Source organism: Myotis yumanensis, unplaced genomic scaffold, assembly GCF_028538775.1.
Source record: "Myotis yumanensis isolate MYYU_CA2020_CCGP unplaced genomic scaffold, mMyoYum1.0.hap1 SCAF_11, whole genome shotgun sequence".
Classification (NCBI taxonomy): domain Eukaryota; kingdom Metazoa; phylum Chordata; class Mammalia; order Chiroptera; family Vespertilionidae; genus Myotis; species Myotis yumanensis.
In genome coordinates, this window is record NW_027223762.1 from 36,926,885 (window position 1) to 36,945,779 (window position 18,895).

Consider the following 18,895-nt stretch of genomic DNA (forward strand, 5'->3'; position numbering starts at 1 on the left):
TGGGTGTTGAAATAGAGAGACTGCTGGAAAGGGCTAGAAGAGAATTTCGGAAGAAAGTTGAGGTAGGGGAATGGGTAAACCCTGCTAAGTGACTAGTTGCAAATGACTTTCATTCTTATCCTGCTGTTGTGAAGGAGGCCTGTGGCCTGCAGTTTCTTTCTTTTCCAGGGTCTGCTGAGCTACGCCAGCAGGGCTCTTAACATTTTAATAAAATATCTCTTCCTTGGGTCAAGAGACAAATCAGTTATTGTAGCTTTATTGCAATAATTTGTTACTTAGGGGAAAAATCAACCAAGAAGAAAATTTTCAAAGTTGTAAAATGTTGTTAGACAAACTAATTCTCAGAAGTGGGTCCAGCAAACCTCAAAGGGGATTTAAGCCATACATGACCATGTATTGATAAATATTTTTACTCTACAGTGAAATTTTCTTTTTTAGAGTTCAATATATTTCATTCTCATTAACAGTCTTATAAATTGTAGAGAAAGGCAGGTAGTGGTATCTCTATTGTTTAAATTGGAAAGAGGTCAAAACTATTCTTCACTTTTTGGGCTAAGATTTAAAACGAAACAAAATGACGACAAAAGTCCTCTTTACTTTCAAAAGAGTCCTTTTTTCCCAAAAGACCATTATGTGTATTGTTTTAACAGGTTTGTTTGTTTACCTGTTAATTTTCCAGAAAGGAACCTTGACTGATAGCCAAGATGCCTTTTTCTTAAGTATATAGTAAAGAAGATAATGTCATAAGCACTGCATTTAACTTTGAGCTTTTGTAAAATTTGAAAAGTATTACTCTGATGTTATTTGATAATTTAGGTAATTAATGAGTAATTTTTAAAAAATATTAATTGGCTGTAGAAAAGGAAGCTATGAGTCATTCTTTCTTATTGGCTATCTAATTGATAATGCTACTGGGAAAATAGTTTAGTTGAAGATTTGTTTTGAAAGCTTTAAACATTAAAAATATCACAAAAAGGAAAAAGAAGAGAATCTCTAATACTTTGGCTTATGCTATTTTGAGATTAAGTTATTGGTTTGTTCACCAGAACGCATTCTCAAACTAAGTATAACTAATCCTATATTTTCACCTTTGTTTGTTTAATCATCTGCCTAAGGTTTGTGAAAGCTTTCCTTTATTTGGGGAACACTTCAGTTTATGACTGGAAACAGAAGTAAGCAACAAAATAAGGAAATTAAGTGGTCAAAAGATACAAACTTTTAATTATAAAATAAATAAGTCCTGAGGATGAAAAGTACAGCATGATGATTATAATTAGTAATACTGTATTTTATATTTGAAAATTCCGAAGAGAGTAGATCTTAAAAATTCTCATCACAAGAAAAATCTGTAACTGTGTGGTGATGGATGTTAACTAGACTTACTGTGATGGTCAGTTTGTAGTATACACATATATCTAATTATGTTGTACACCTGAAATTAATATAATGTTATATGTCAATTATATATCAAGAAATTAATATTTTGGCCTTACAGCTCTTTGCTTATCTGAAGTATTTGGATAGTGGTTCCTTTTGTTATTTTTCCCTCAAAAAATGTGAAATTCTGGCCTTTGATTCCAAAATAGATAGAAATGTTTTATTAAATTTATCCAAAAATGGTGTAGAAATTGCAAAGCATCTTTTTAGAGCCTCATGAATATTATAACCAGTTGCTTTTATATCGTTTAAAATTGGAAACTAACAAGTATACAATTGTAGGTTGTACTTGATATCTTACTTAATATTTAATGGTGTTGAGGCATAAGGTATCTTTTTAAATGGGAGATTATATTACCCAGTGGATTTTATGTTTCTTCCACTTAAGAGCAAGACCTAATGCTATCAATATTAAAACTATTAACAATAATCAACTTTTGTTCCTAAGAAAGAAAAAAGACTAACTAGAAATATGTTTAAGGAATTTTAGAAATTACCTTAAATAGAAAATACTTTAAAGGAGATACTTATTTGAATGGCATAGAACCAGAGTCTAGGACTCCTACCTGTGCTGGTCTTATACACTACTTTGAAAAACTGAATGAGACCTTCAGTGCACTTAATCTGCTCATACTCCAGCTGTTGATAAAATAAAGGTGTGTTAGTTAGCGCTCTCTAGAGCAGGGGTCCTCAAACTTTTTAAACAGGGGGCCAGTTCACTGTCCCTCAGACCGTTGGAGGGCCGGACTATAGTTTAAAAAAAAACTATGAACAAATTCCTATGCACACTGCACATATCTTATTTTGAAGTAAAAAAACAAAACTGGAACAAATACAATATTTGTATTTGCATGTGGCCCGCGGGCCGTAGTTTGAGGACCCCTGCTCCAGAGAAACAGAACCAGGAGGATGGATGGATGGATGGATGGAGGGGGGATGGCGGGGAGGATTGGCTTATGCGTTTTGAAGACTGAGAAGTCCTAATCTCCACAGTCTTTGAGCTGTCTTCAGTGATTGGATGAGGCCCACTCATATTAGGAAAGATAATCTGCTTTATTCCGTCTACCAATTCCAGTGTTAATCTCATCTAGAAACACCTCCATAGACATAACCAGAATAATGTTTGATCAACCTCTAAGCACCTCATGGCCCAGTCAGGTTGACACCTAAAATTAACCGTATGGGAACCGCATGTCTATCTGTAGCTTCCCAATTTTTTAGAACACTTGTAACCTGTTTGTGACTGAGGCATATCAGTTGGGAAACTCTGCATTAGATAATACGACTTATTTGCACAAGTGGGTAAAAGGCTGCTTTTATATCCTAGGACTTTCTTCCTCCAACCTTAGACAGAAGATATGATGGAACTGGGAATTCATGCATGATTCTGTGTCCACCATTGATGAATTAAACAATCGGGTAGTTAATTGTTTTTGCTTTCCCAGAAATCCAATCTGGTTTGAAAAAAAAAAAATGAAAATATAAAAACACTTAAGGTAATAAAGGACCCTGATAGGAAAACAAGTATGTTACAAAAGCCAGTTTACCTTTGGAGAGTAGTATAGCCAAGGCCACATAGGACTTTTGTGAGCTCCTTCCCCATAAAAGATACTTAAATTTTTCTTTTATAACGGTATAAAGATGAGAATGTTAGATAGTAAAACATTTTCATGAACCCTTAAAATTATTTTGGGCCCTAAGCCCAATGCCTACTGTGTAAGTTAGTCCTGGGCATAGTATAGTGCTGAAAGCAAGGCTCCGGAGTCCCACTGCTAGATTCAGATTTACGTTTCAGCACTAGCTTTTTCGTTATCCACTTCCCTGAACCTCAGATTTAAAGAATGATCAAAGTACTTACTTCAAAATTCTTACTATGAAGATAAAATAAAATTGTGCATCTAAAGGTCCTTAATTAGCACAGTGCCTTGCACATAATAAGTGCTCAATAAATGTTAACTGTTACTGAATAATCTCAGAAATGAACTTGGAAAGTGGTCTTCAGAGGTGCAAGAAATAGTGTTGCCAACTGAATTTTTTGGTGAATAGCGGAAAGTAATAGAGACAAATGAGAATTTGTGTGGGAGTACCCCTAATTCTGGCTCTATATTTACCCATCAGACTATTTTGAGAGCAAAGCTGCTGCTTTGGGCTAGTTTCCATTCTCAGAATAGTTTTGACAGGTAGGAACTCTTATGGGCATAAGTGCCCTTTTGTGCAAGTAGTAGACCTCCTTGTTTGGCTTCCTCGCACTGGACATGAATAGAGAAAATCAAAAGGGAACCTGGCACCTGCCTTGAAGGGCGTTTGACTTTCAACCCTGCATTTATTAGAGCCCCCAGTTCTTAAAATGTTTAATGGCTAGATGTACTGCTGTTTGCTAGGCTTAGCATTTGAGATTTGTATGAATTAAAGGACATGACTGAGTTATATAAACTGGTATTCAGCCAACCAGTCACCAGTTTCTAAATTCCAAATTTAAGGGAGAACTGATGGCTCTTTATCCTCTTTGACTTTGGTGTTGAAGGCATTTAAAATTTAAGTATTTGATGAGAATATTATTTTATTTAGTTACTATTATAATCTCAGCTAAAATTTATTATCCTAAGTGTGTGCACTTTTGTTACCCTCACATTAATGTAGAGCATAGCACTGACTAGTAAAAATTTTCAATTTGCTTTGTTGAAAACTATGCATTGTTGTGTTGAATGAAATTACTTGCTTTTAAAGCAAATCAGCAGTTAATAGTTGAATACCTTATCTAATGACTACAAATGTTTGAAAGACAAAAAAAAAAGTGGATAAAAGCATGACTTAATGAAAAGAAAGTAGGCTTTAGCGTCTGGCTTTGCGTCAAATCCTTGCTGTGCACCATGCCAGCATGTGACTGGTTAGTTATATTAATCTCCCTTTACTTTATCTATAACATGGACACAATACTTGTCTTTCAGGGTTTCTTTTAAAGGATTAATCAAGTAATATATGTAGAGCATCAAGCATAGTGCATTACATAAAGGCATTCATTTAGCTATTATTATGTATACATGCTATAATTATATAAATATATCTGGTCTGTGTACAAAAATTATTTAGATGGCTTACAATAAGATATACTTTTGTAAATAGAACAAATATGCCCCCTGCAGTCTTAAATAAAAGTGAAGTGCTTTTTTAAAAAAAATCTATTTTACATTGATATAGTTAATATTCCTGTACCAATTATGTGTAGGAATCTAGGTACTAGAGATTCAAGTTAAGGGATAGTCCTTGCCCTCAAAGCTCCTATAATTTTTAGAAATTGAATTTAGAACTGCTTTGATGACACTATAATATAGTGGCAATATGTGTTGGGTAGTGCTGTTCGGTTAGTGGACTCTGGCTACTTGAATCTTTGTTACTTGTTTATTGCTCTACCTCAGTTGGGCAAACTGTGGCCTAAGAGACAAATCTGTCCTGACACCTGTTTAGTACATAAAGTTTCATTAGAAAACACCCACACTTGCTTGTTTATGGATGGCCTGCAAAGCCGAAAGTATTTACTATCTTACCCTTTATGAAAAAATGTCCTGCTTCATTCAGTAATTGATTTGAAGCAATGTAATGTAATGTCTAATCTTACACATATGGAACTTTCTTTTTAAATTACTATGTAATTCACATTCTTTATGAGAAAAGATTGGGAAAGAAGTAAAATATTGAGGTAATCAGGTTAATGTAATGCTCTGTTTCCTCAAGTACATTCCACTAATTTAAGAATTTGCTGGCTGGTGTACCCAAGACTTGTTGTGTAATATTGCCCAATGATTGAATGTGTTTTGGAGTCATTTCTTTCTTCCTTTGATAAATGTTGTTGTTTTTTTTATCCCATTTAACAAAGAAGATACCAGAAGGATTTTGTTTTAATTTACAGAGAAATAAAAATTTGGTCTTATGTGAGTTTTGTTTACCTTCCCTGCCCAGGAGATGCCAACACGCCTCATGTTTCCAATTAGATGGTTATCTGATCCGTTTAAAAGTAATGTCTCTCCATTCCCTCTGTGGAAGCCTTTAAGCGCTGGTCCCCTTGACACACTCAAGTTTCACAAGCCTTGGGATCTTGACTCTACTTTTTACTGGAAGTTTCATAATTGATACTGAGAACTTTTCTCATATCACAGACATGAATATAATAAAGATTTTAGAGTAACTTGCAGAGAGCAGAAGAGTACCTGAGACTACTAGTAAATGCAGTGTTGAGTTTTTTGCTCTGATACTACTTTCAAAAAAGAGATTTTAGTTTGGAAAATATGTTTGTGAAAATTTTTCCTTTTGTTTTTCCTGTTTGCTGACTGTACTAAACAACAGAAATCAAGTGATAACTTGTGTGCCTTACTTGGCAGGAAGTACCACCGTGATGTGGCATTTTCTTGTACACTGGGTGTCATTTCAGAAATACACTTAATCTTCCAACAAGCTTTAACATGTTTACAATTTGTATTCTTATTTGATGTTTAATTAGTAAATTGAACTATTCAGTTTTACATGTATCTGAAATAATTAGGAGAGTGAAAATAAATGTTATTGTAGGTTGCACAGGTAGAATAAACCTAGTAGTAACCAAAAATGTAAGTTAATCTAAATTCAGTAAGTTTTAATTAATGAAAAAACTCCAAATACCAACTTTTTTGGTGAAAATTCTTGGGAATATATGAGTTTTGCTTGGAGGAAAGGCATTGTTTTATTCAAAAATACATATATACATACCATAGAAAAATAGAGAAATGGAATTTCTAGAAGATAAGACAGACCATCAGATTAATAAATGAGCTGTTGAATTTCTAAGTAAAAATTGAGACATTCTTTCCTATTTTAGTTTGCTCTCTTAGCAGCAGAGATGTTTCTGAAAGGCTTTCAGAATTCAAGTTTATGTCCAAGAAAAAAAGGTTTGTTCAACTATAATAGCATACTTTTACAAGCATCCGATCTTATTGGTCCTAAATCTAGAATATGTGAGTGGTGGTAAGAAACATCCCAGTGTAGTGTAAAGAATATGAATGCTATCTAGTATTTGTTTTGTTTTTGCTTTGGACAGTTTATTCAGACTTTGAGATTGCTTTCTCACTTTACAATTGGGTAATAATTTCTTCTTTGAGGAATTTTCTAATGGCTTAAATAACATGTTTCTAAAGTACCAGGTATAGTGCTTATTGTGTAGCTACATTTATTTTTCATCACTGTATCACCAAGATTATTTAAAGTAATCATTTAAAACACCTGTTCTATGAGTAGTTGTGCTTCTTTCACTTGTACCTGACTGGTAGTTTCCCTCTCTGTCTTACAGTAATGGACAGAGGGTGTGTGTGTGTGTGTGTGTGTGTGTTTGTGTGTGTGTGTGTGTAGTGATGATGATGATGATGATGATGTTGATGATGATGATGATGGAGAAGAAATATGACATTAAAACTTGAGAAATGAAAATATACTTTTGGGGGGTGTTTTGGTACAGACAGCTTTACTAAACCGCCTGCAGCGAATTTTCGAAGCATGTTTTCCTTCCATGCTTGTCCCTGATACTGAAGAGGAAGTTACTTCTCTGAAGCACTTGCTGGAAACAAACACCTTGCCAGTAAAAACAAGAGAGGCCTTAGCTGAAAGTGGGTAAGTAGTAGACAGTTGTTAGATAGCATGTAGATGTGTTAGTGTCAACTGTTCTATTTTATAAGGTTCTGAAACATTATTGTGTTAAAGTTTTAAAAAATCATATTGTGATAAAAATACATTTTTTTAAAACCTCCATGTGTCTCCATTTTTTAGCTTTTTTTCTGATATTTCTAAATCTTTATTCTAATCACTCAGTCTTACATTCCATTTTTTGACTTCATAGTATGGTAGATGAGAATTTAGATCTTACATCTGCTATTCTCCTTCATCATCCCAATATACTTGTAGTTTTCGCTTAAATTTTTATTTGGTATTTTCATTATGATAATCGTGTTAATAATGGTCCTTGCTTAGACACTAATTCTATCATAGTACAACTTTTTCCCGACTCTCTTTTTCCATTTCTAAGTCTTTCCCTATCAGCCAACAGTCTGTTAATATAATTTTACTTGTGATCAAACCTGTCAGGCTGGCCATTCCATTTTTTCCCTGGGAACTTCCATCTTCCTATTTCAGTCCTCTTAAACACGTTGTCTTGGGGACTTCTGTTCACTTAGATCCTATTTTGGTGGCCCACATCCTCTAATAGCTCCTGAGAAAAAAGGTACATAGGAGATAAAGTTTTATTTTATTTTATTTACTCTCACATTAAATTTATAATCTAGGATCCTTTGTTGCTGGTGTTCTGAAAATTCACAATTAAATATGAGTCTTTTCATTCCTTGGACTGAGCAATGGATGGGACCTTTCAGTCCAGAAACTTCTGCTCTCCAGTGTATGGCAGTTCCGCTTGTATTGACAGTTACCTTCTTTCATTGTCTCTGTTTTCTTTCTGGAACTCTTATTAATTATTAGCTGTTAGAGGGTCTACCAGTATATTGATTTTCTAGTTTTAATTTCAACGTTATTTTCATTCCTGGACTCTTGCATTTCTTTACTCTTTCCCTCCACAGGTCTTTCCTTTATTGCTCTCTGTGACCTTAGTATTTGTGGCTCAGGGTCTTAAGTATCTTTTAATTTCATTGAAGATAGAGATTATTTTTGCTGCTTGGTTTTTGTTTTGGGATGATAATATGAGAAGAGAAGGGGACAAAAAGGCTTATTTTTTGCCACCTTAAAACTGTTTTTGCCTGCTTTTTTTATTGCTAGTTGTACAGGTAGTTCATACTCTTAGAACCAGGAATCTCTTTCCAGAAGATTCATTCTAAGGAAATAACACAACTCAACAACAACACACACCATAAAATACGTGAAGATACTCTTGCCTTACTAACAAGAGCTGAACAGTAAATCTTATTTAAAACCGTAGGAGTATAGCTAAATATGATGGTGCATTGGTCTTAATAGTACATTACACAGCCATTGAAAAATACATATGTAAATGGGGAAATGCTTAAAATCTGAAAAAAGGATACAAAATTATATATATGATATAATTGCAACTGTGTTTTGGGGGATCAAAACTCAAGGAGAAAATACAAATATTAAATGGTTGTAGTAAGAAGGTAGAATGCTGAGTTGATTTCTTTCCTTCTTTTAAATATTTTTGCTTTAAAAAACAACATACAGGCTAAATTTGTGCTTGATTACTGGCATATTGTTTCAAATGAGCTTAACTTAGTTACTTTTCTAATAACTGTAAGTGTTGGCTGTTGATTTAATTCAGATACTGGTTGTATATTCATGTTAGACTCAAGATTAATTGGAATGTATAATATTTCACAGTCACATTAAAAGTAGAATTCGTGATGAATGCTGTTGAGTAAATCATTGTTGGTGGCTTCATCGTGACTTTACAGGGAACTGCTGGATGTGTGGACTGAGCTACAGGATATCCACGATGCACATGGCTTGAGATATCAGTGGGGCGGCTCCCATAGCAACAAGAAGCTTTTGTGCTCCTTGGGAATAGACACCCGAAACATTGTGAGTTTGTTAGTACCTTGGAAAATCCTTTAATTAACCTTTGGATGTTTTTAAATTATTACACTTCTATTCAAGCTGTGATAAGCTAGTTCCTCAGAAAAATAAATATTAATTGGTTTAGATGTTCATGTATTTGTAATATGCCAACTTTTAAACATAAATCTATCTCAGTTTTTCTCCAATCAATATTTCTTATTTTTAGAAAAAGTTGTTTAGTGTTTTTCCTTAACTATAAAATTAAAGAATTGGACTAGGACAGTGGTTCTCAACTTTCTGGCCCTTTAAATAAAGTTCCTCATGTTGTGACCCAACCATAAAATTATTTTCGTTGCTACTTCGTAACTGTAATGTTGCTACTGTTATGAATCGTAATGTAAATATCTGATATGCAGGATGGTCTTAGGCGACCCCTGTGAAAGGGTCGTTCGACCGCCAAAGGGGTCGGGACCCACAGGTTGAGAACCTTTGGACTAGGAGATCAAAATTACAACCCCATATGGGCAATTTGACAGTTTCTTCAATTTACCATTTTTGATGTATGTAATATAGCATTATAAGCATATTTTGGAAAGTATTTCATTTTATGACAGATCATTTTCTAAATATATGCTCTTTCTCTCTAAAACATGTATAGCTCTTCACGGGCAATAAGAAGCAACCTGTTATAGTGCCCATGTATGCAGCAGGATTGGTAAGTATAAAAATGTTTTTGTGTGTATTTATCATTGCTGCATTTATTATATTAAATCATTTACATTATATGACATGTATTTTAAGGGCATTTAGTATGAGAACATTAAGGGAATAAATACAATATCATTTTTGATGTCATAAATCCCTTTAAGTCTTGATCTGAGGATATTTTTTATATTCCATTAGTTACAGACTTTTGTTTTAGATTGAAAATTACTTTTATCTTAATACTGTTAGTGCTCATAACTCTTTGTAAAATGCATTTCTGGATGTTTCTCTTTTTTCTTGTATATTTTTCTTCTTTTTTCTAAATTGCTTTCAAGTAGAAAAAGCTAAAATATCTGAAGACTTAGATACCATTTGTGTTAATCCAATTGTGATCAATTTAAATAATGAAACTATAGATGTATATAAAAGCTTGGAAGTACAAAATTATAGTAACAGAAAATGACCATGATCCATTATTGGTCCTTAGTTTTACCATTAATGTTTTAAATATGTTGAATTTTGTTTTTGTTTTGTTTTGTTTTTTTAGATATGCCAGGTAGTCCAGGATAACTGAGGAATTTTCATTCTGTACCATACCAAGATTCAGTCACATTTTAAAGTTGGATTTGTTTGCGGTTTTTGGTGTGTCATTGAGTTATTGGTGAATTAAAATGTCCTATCTATTAAACTAAAAATATTGTTAAATATTTTTTTGCCAATAACTTGAAAATACTATATTTGAGAAAGAAAGAAAAAGCTAAGGAACCCTTGGTGTGGAATATAAATTTTAGCTCTTTATGTGCATGTAAAAATGAGTTTGCTGTGGAGCTTGACCTTTCTTTAATCTAAAAATTTTTCCCATGAATAAGCTGTAATTATTGATATTGAATTGGACCATTTTGCTTTGTTCTGTTTTGTAGTTTTGTTCTGTGGAATTGGACAAAAACTTTTCTGCGTTCATTCTTACCAGTTTCTTTTCCTTAATAAATAGTTATCTTATATTTTCAAAACACCTTGATTATCCTTACACTCTTTTCTGCTGTAGATAAATATAATCCAGAATATTTATTTAAAGTTTTGGTTATTTGTATTTCTTTTTTTTTTTTCCTCAAGGAATAGCATTCCAGAAGTTGTTGGTGTTATTGTCATATTCTAAGTAGAAAATATGAATTTTATTTATGGGAGCTTTCATTCAGCAATAACCTACTTAATGCTTATTTGTAGACTCATCACATTAGCCAGTTCTTGAAGTTTTGTGAGAGGTTAGAGATGAATATTTATGCTTTATTTTGCTAACTTAATTACAATCTTTGTTAGTAATAATTTACTATTTTTATAAGATTTTAATTCCAAAGTTGATTTAGTGAATGCATCATTTTCTCATTCATTTTAGTAATGCTTTACATTTAGAAACTTACTCTTTTTCATATCTGGCTTCAAATTTTAATTATGCCTTAATTTTTTCCGTGGTGCCTTACCTGTGTGCGATGTTCAATATATTTTTATCTCATTTGGAGGAATAGTATCTGAAATGATCATTTAAGTCACTGGTTCTTGGACTTTAATGTGAAGTGCTTGGAAAACTTGTTGAAACACAGAATGCTGGGCACCACCCTCAGGGTTTCTTATTCAGTAGGTCTGGAGTGGGGCTCAAGAATTTGCACATCTAACAAGTTCCCAGGGGATGCAGAAACTACTGATTGAGGACTACTTTGAGAACCACTGGTTTAAGTGATAGTTCACATTAGAAAAGTTGGCTAAGACTAGTAATTGCCAAATGCATTGTCTCCTTGTATAAGGGCACAGTTATGCAAGGGGTGTTGAGCATGACTTCAATCTGTAAATTGCTTGAGGTAGCTTATGCTCTATATTTTTGGAGAGGGAGGTTCTAGAAATTTACAGATTCTAACATTATTAACTTAGCAGCTTTGATTTTGCATCCCTCCCCCCTTACCCCCCACTCCATTCCCAGTAGAAGGAGATTTTTATTTGGTCTGCTTGATAAATACTCAGGAACTTATCAAGTATTAGTTTTAAATGTGTAAAAGCTTGGCTTTTTTCAGGCCAGTAACTCATTATATTTAGTGTTTGGTAGAGTGTTGATGCAAAATACTGATTGTTTTTTTCTTTATTTCTACATCCATTCCAAATGTCTTTCTTTCTAACTCAAAAAGCATATTCGATTTTTACACACCTAGTGGAACATGTACTATTTCTCCTCTGAAACGGTTGTGTCTCTGCTTTGCCAGTCCAAAGAACTAAGTATTAAGGTTCCCGTATTTTATTTATTTTTATTTTTTATTTTTTAATCTTATTTTATTGTTTAAAGTCTTACGAATAGTAGTACATAGGTCTCCTTTTTCCCCCCATTGACCTTCCTCCGGCCTCCCCTACCGCCCCCCCCCCACCCCACCCCCCACCGCCCCCGGCACATAAGGTTCCCATATTTTAGTTGAGCCAGAAACAAATACTAGATTCCCATTGAAGCATGTAGACGTCATCACATTATACAGTGTGTTTTAAAATTAGCTCTCTTTTTTTTTCTTTATTGATTAAGGTATTACATATGTGTCCTTATCCCCCCATTGCCTCCCCCCCCCCCCCCCCCCCACTCATGCCTTCACTCCCTGTGTCCATTGGTTAGGCTTATATGCATGCATACAAGTCCTTTGGTTGATCTCTCCCCCTTACCCCCACCCTCCCCTACCTTCCTTCTGAGATTTGACAGTCTGATCGATGCTTCTCTGTCTCTGGATCTGTTTTTGTTCATCGGTTTATGTTGTTCATTATATTCCACAAATGAGTGAGATCATGTGATACTTACGTTTTTCTGACTGGCTTATTTCACTTAGCATAATGCTCTCCAGTTCCATCCATGCTGTTGCAAATGGTAAATTAGCTCTCAGTTCTCCAAGCACCACCATGGTGTAATGTGTATGAAGGGTGCCTTTTCCTACGGTTTCAGTGTCAGAAACCATAAAATTGTTGGGTTCTTAGGGTTGGGATGTAATACCTGTTGTGCTTGCCTCTTAAAGACTCTCTCCTTCCTCGCCATCACAGCTTGTGCTTTTGCTTTTGTGTGGCAGTGATAACAAGGTACTTTAAAACAAATTTGATTTAAAATACAAGGTCTTACTTCAAAAAGTTTGGGTTCCCAAGGTATTATTGTGAAACAGTTCCAATTATAGTGCAATAAAATTTTCTCTAAACAAAATTTAAGAATCGTTCCTTTTGTCTTTAGTAACTTTCCAAATAACCTGTTTTATCCTTTCTGCTTCCTTATAGATTAAATTTCTTGTAAAGTTTATGGGTTGATCCCCCACCCCAAATTAATGGCTAATATACCTTTTTCAGGGTATGTTAGAGCCCACCAAGGAACCCTTGAAACCACTATCTGCTGCAGAAAAAATTGCTTCCATCGGTCAGACAACCTCCATGTCACCAGAAATGAATACATGTACATCTGACCAATTCCAGGTAAAAATATCTGTATGTGTATAGATACGTTCAGGCATATCTATACATGTATGTCCACACACACTGGACATACATGTATAGACTTTTAAGTTTTTTAAATGTTTTAAAAATTTGACTTCATGATGGGTGTGATTTTGATTACTTATTAAATAACACTCCATGGAATACAATGAACAAATTATCATTTCTAAGAATAGAAAGGCACAAATTGAGAACTGGCTGGTCATGAGTAAGTCCTTTAAACCTATCTTAAACTTAGTCTCTTTTCCTTTAAGATGAAGACTTTGAAACATGCATCTCTAAAAGTCCCTTGCAGCTTGAACATTGTATGATCATTACACACACATCTGACAAGTGTTGGATATCCTCAAAAATGGGGAACACTGCATTTATACCGACTCTTCAAGTCCGCTATTGTGTGTTTTTCTTGAAGCCTGCAAAATTTTATAAAGTAATAAAGTTTAGGTGTGTTTATTACATCAAAAACTGTTGTTTGAGAAGTTTGAATAAAACTATTACTTAACTTGAAAATGATGTGACATTTAACAAAACTATCGATTAAGAAAAAAAGAAAGCTCTTTTACCTTTCTTATTCTTTACCTGCTTAGCACATTTAAGCACAAAATTTATTTTAGTCTAATATATATAATATCAAAGCCTCCCTGTCACTGTTTATCTGAGGAAAAGAAGCATTTTAGGTTGCTTACTTTTCCCACATCAGATCAGAAACAGATTTAGTGCTGGTTAAATACTGTTTTTTAGAAGATTGATATTTTTAAGTGAACATTACCATTTCTAAAACATATCCTTGCTGTGTTTGTCATTTCTTAATCTTAAATATCATCTTCAATTATATCTAACACAAAAATGTATGTTTGGACAGCCTTTCCCAAAATGTGTGCTCCATTAAATACTAATCCCCAGAGATGCAACACTAAAGAAGTGCTTTAAGGTGGAATAAGTTTGGGAAATATTTCATATCATGCCTTAACCCACCATTGGAGATTCACAACACATACATTAAGGACTCGGAAGAATCCTGTAGTGAATAACCCTATGTAATTGTCATTCATGTCTCAAATGTTCTTGGCCACAGGACCCTTTTCTGCAGGGACTAGGGGAGAAGAGTTCTAACACCTGCAGCACTAGTGTTTTGAAAAACATACTTTAGAAAATAATGAAATAAAGTAAGGTCCTTCCCTTTCAAGTGTGTTTCAAGAAACATATTATATTACTGTTGTGTACCACTGTGGTTTATATCTGGGCACAACTAAACATCCCTTTGAATTCATGAGCAGAGGCCTAATGCGTTAAAATGCCTGGTCTTTTACCAACTCTTTTGGGTAATAGGTAAATGGCTTGGGCAAAATATCTCAGTAGGTAGAATCTGTCCTTAGATGTATCCTCTTTTCATTGCCCTCTGGATATCAACTGCCCTCCCATGCCTGCCTTACCTATGCAGATTCCAAAATTCTCCTAGAACTCATTTCCATGTCTACCTTAATCAGCATTCTTATACTCACAGTGCTGGCTCATTTACTAAAAATGGTGCTGTTCTTATTTGAGGCCACTTGTTACTAGTTTTGCTTTCCTCCTTCCCCTCTTCTCCTCCTTCTATCCAAGTCTATGTATTACAGCCCCATAAACTATTGTTTATTTTACCAAAACTGGCCGATTTTATGTATTTCATTCTAGTCATACCTTATACATATCTTTATTATATAATTTAATTATCGACGTGACTAAAAAAAATCTAGGTGACCTAATACAAACATGTGTCAATTTAATGAAAGACTTTTAATGGAAATTGATGTGTTAATGTAATAGAGGTTAGTTGCAGCTCCATAGTATGTTGCCATCTATTCATGCACATACACCCCTGTGTACTTGCAATCAAAGGATTACTGTCTCCCTATTTATAGGCAAGTATAGAAATTTTTAGCAACATTAAGCACATCTAACTTTTTTGTTAAAAAATAGAACTTGCTCTCTTACTAGTTTTATAAAAGTCCTTTTGATCAAACATATCCTTTTATTCTGTTAGTGCACACATTTCTTTATTCAAAAAAAATAGTGATCCCTAACTGGTTTGGCTCAGTGGATAGAGCATCAGCCTGCAGACTCAAGGGTCCCAGGTTTGATTCCAGTCAAGGGCATGTACCTTGGTTGTGGGCACATCCCCAGTAGAGAGTGTGCAGGAGGCAGCTGATTGATGTTTCTCTCTCATTGCTGTTTCTAAGTCTCTATCCATCTCCCTTCCTCTCTGTAAAAAAATCAATAAAATATATTTAAAAAATAAAAATCATCATTCTCCCCTTTAAAAAAAATAGTGAATTAAAAAATTTATTTTATACTTTTTTGTTGTAGTTTGTGATCCTCATTAGCTTTAGTTTTTAGGCTTTTCGGGAACCAATGAAAATAATATTTCCCAATGGAAGTTGTTCATACTTATTTCTGAATTGACTTGAGATTATGTAAGTCTTCATTCTAATATGTATAAACACACTGAAACAGATTTCAGTATGCGTATCAGAATTTTGTGCTGGGATGCCTGACTGCCATCACTAAATTGTGAGATCTTTGCTTGGCTCCATACTTGTGATTCAAGTTAAAATATTTAACAAACATCTGCTATACATTGTAAAGATTTCTTTATATAAAGTGCTATTTCTTACCACTGTTCTTTGGCCTGCAACATACATATTACTTTTACTTTACTTTTTGGCCATGCAGTAAGGCTGTTATGTCTTCCTGCTACTCATAATTTTCAGATTAAAAAGCTGTATAGCCTTTAATGCTAGAAACTTAACAAAATTTGTCAGGAAAGACCTGTTTAATATCTTTTCTCTCCCTCCCCCCACCCCCGCCACAAAAATATATATATCTATACTAATAAAAGGGTAATATGCTTATTAGACCGGACGTCTTCCGGATGTCCTTCCTGACAAAAGCCGGGGTCCTGGGTGCCTGCGGCTGGCCGGAGGAGGGAAGCCTGGGTCCTGGGTGTGGGGGCCGAGGCAGAGGAGGTTAGGGGCGATCAGGCAGGCAGGCAGAGGCGGTTAGGGGCGATCAGGCAGGCAAGTAGTTAGGGGTGCTCAGGCAGGCAGGCGAGTGGTTAGGGGCGATCAGGCAGGCGAGTGGTTAGGGCAATCAGGCAGGCAGGCAGAGTGGTTAAGGGTGATCAGGCAGGCAGGCAGAGTGGTTAAGGGTGATCAGGCAGGCAGGCAGAGTGGTTAGGGGTGATCAGGCAGGCAGGCAGGCGAACAGTTAGGATCCAGCGGTCCCGGATTGCGAGAGGGTGCAGGCCAGGCTGAGGGACCCCTCTCCCGTGCACGAATTTCGTGCACCGGGCCTCTGGAGTGTGTGTGTGTATCTCAAACCTTCCTTTTATAAAGTGTTTGTTTTGGGCAGCACTAAACATTGACTTTCAAATTTAGTTACATAATTCTCATTGTGACTGCATGCTTTTTGTTCTGTCTATTCTAGCTCAGTTTTGGTACCCACTGAATTTTTCTTCCAAATTAGTTTGTACTCATTAATTTTTTAACCATTGCATCTCTTGTTTAGGAATTTAATAACTTACTAGCAACTGTTAATGGTGTTTTGGTGTTTTCTCTAAGAAAGACAGATTATAGGTAAAAAGCAGTAGTGATGCTTTTGTTGTCTTATTTTTATCTTTATTGACTGAATTTCAAGGTCACATCATTCCTGGTGTCATTACTGATTCCCCTCTTAGTAGGATCAGTACTTATAACCATACTAGAGGCCCAATGCACAAAATTCGTGCAAGAATAGGCCTTCCTTCCCCAGTGCCGGCACTGACTTCCCTCCAGCATCCGGGACCCAGGCTTCCCTCACAGCTCCGGCTTCATCCGGAAGGTAGTCTGGAACGACGTCCAGTCTAATTAGCATATTACACTTTTATTATTATAGATTTCATTCACTAATGAGTAGACTCAACTCTCTGACTAGCAGTTATTCACCTAGTCACCACTAGCAAACTTCCTCTTGTAGGCTACTTGATGTGGCTATTTCAGTTATGAATTTTAGAGTTAGAAAAAAGAATAAAATTATAATTGTGGTCTCCTTTATAATACATGTTTGGAAAGACTAAGTAATATATCCCAAATCATCTATCAATGGTAGCTAAGACCAGAGAACCCAAGTATTGTGTCTCTAGTCTCCTTTTTTTTTTTTTTTTTTTGCTCTTTTTATGACCTTGTTTTTTTAGTGCTTTTGTCTCCACAGTAATCATACCACATTGCTTCAAGTTGTTTTAAAATGCTTCACTCCAATGCTTTTCTTTTTTAGTTGCCTTGTCAGTGTCATTAGTTAGCCTATAATTGCATAGATGTCCTGTTTTTCATCTCTTATTTCTACAAAATGTTGATTTGTGTTTTAGCACCTCATTATTATACAAAGTGGGGCAAAAGTAGGTTTACAGTTGTGAGTATTCAAAACACAGTTTATTCTTGTATTATTATTAATTAATATTTTATTATTTTCCATACAAACAACTGTAAACCTACTTTTGTCCTCACCTGGCTGTGTCTTTAAAATGCCATACACACCTATATGAAAAGCTAAAATTTTAGCAGATCACTGAAATATTTCTAAGTATCCAACTACTTGACATCATTTAGGTAAAATGTTAATGAAAGAGCTTTGCTCCATTTATCCAGAAATGTTGTTACTACATAAATTGGGTTTTGTCCATTCAGTCAATGTTGAATATGACTAAAGGTGTAGAAGTAGAATATATTAGTTGAATCTGTTGGAATGCCTACCTAGAGCTTTTTGTTTGTTTGTCTTTGAGATCAGCTAAAGAAGACCTTTTCTAAATTTTGTTTATCAGTCTTACAACTAGGTTATAAACTAGATTTTCACCATTTTTTGTTAAAATAAGTATAGATTCACTGGAAGCTGCAAAAATAATACGGAAGAGGTACCTTATACCCTTCACCAGTTTCCCTCATGTTTACATCTTACATAATTATGGTACAATATCACACAACTAATATGACCATTGTACAATATGTGTGCATAGTTCTGTATCATTTTTATCATGTGGAAATATTCATATAACCACACTGCAATCCAGATATAGAACTCCTCCATCGGCACAAAGAACTCCCTTAATACTTCCTGCTCCACTGCCCACTCCTCACCCCACTCCCACAACTATCCCTAACCCCTGGCACCCACTAGTGTTAGCATTTTACTTTGTTTATATCCCTCCCCCTGACCTAATTTGGGACAACTAGATGCTTATAGTAGCATGCCTGTGATTGGTATCCCTGTTATGAAGATAATTGTTATTACAATATCATGGTTTTAGACTTTCAGAAATAATGGTTTCATGCTCCTTTCAATGTCTTTACACAGAAAAAAAAATGAGTATTAAGTTTAAATAGTACCTACCTTACAATAAAGTGTGTGTGTATATGTGTGTGTATGTATATGTGTGTATATATATATATATATACATACACACACATACAGTAAAGCAATGCAAAAAAAAGATAACATGTTGATACTGAGTCTAATAAAACAACAGGTTATTTCAGTAAGTGTTGTCAACACTGCCCCAACATGAAAGAAAGAAAGGAAACCAAAAACCATAATTTTTTCTCACCAAGAATATTCTTAAAATAAAAAAAAAGAATATTCTTAAAGCAATACTCATTTTTAAAATGTTTTGTATTACTTTCCATCTTATATGTACAATTTGGAAAAT

At 34.7% G+C, this 18,895-nt stretch overlaps 1 protein-coding gene across 4 annotated transcripts in view; it reads left to right on the forward strand.

Moving 5' to 3' along the window:
• AFTPH (aftiphilin) overlaps positions 1-18,895 on the forward strand; it is a 60,966-nt gene that overhangs the window by 26,786 nt on the left and 15,285 nt on the right. For all 4 annotated transcript variants that reach the window (XM_070429341.1, XM_070429340.1, XM_070429338.1 and 1 more), the window contains exons 3-6: positions 6,920-7,071; positions 8,874-9,000; positions 9,635-9,691; positions 13,036-13,158. In XM_070429341.1, coding sequence (XP_070285442.1) covers positions 6,920-7,071; positions 8,874-9,000; positions 9,635-9,691; positions 13,036-13,158 — 459 coding nt within the window. The remainder of the gene's footprint in view (positions 1-6,919; positions 7,072-8,873; positions 9,001-9,634; positions 9,692-13,035; positions 13,159-18,895) is intronic.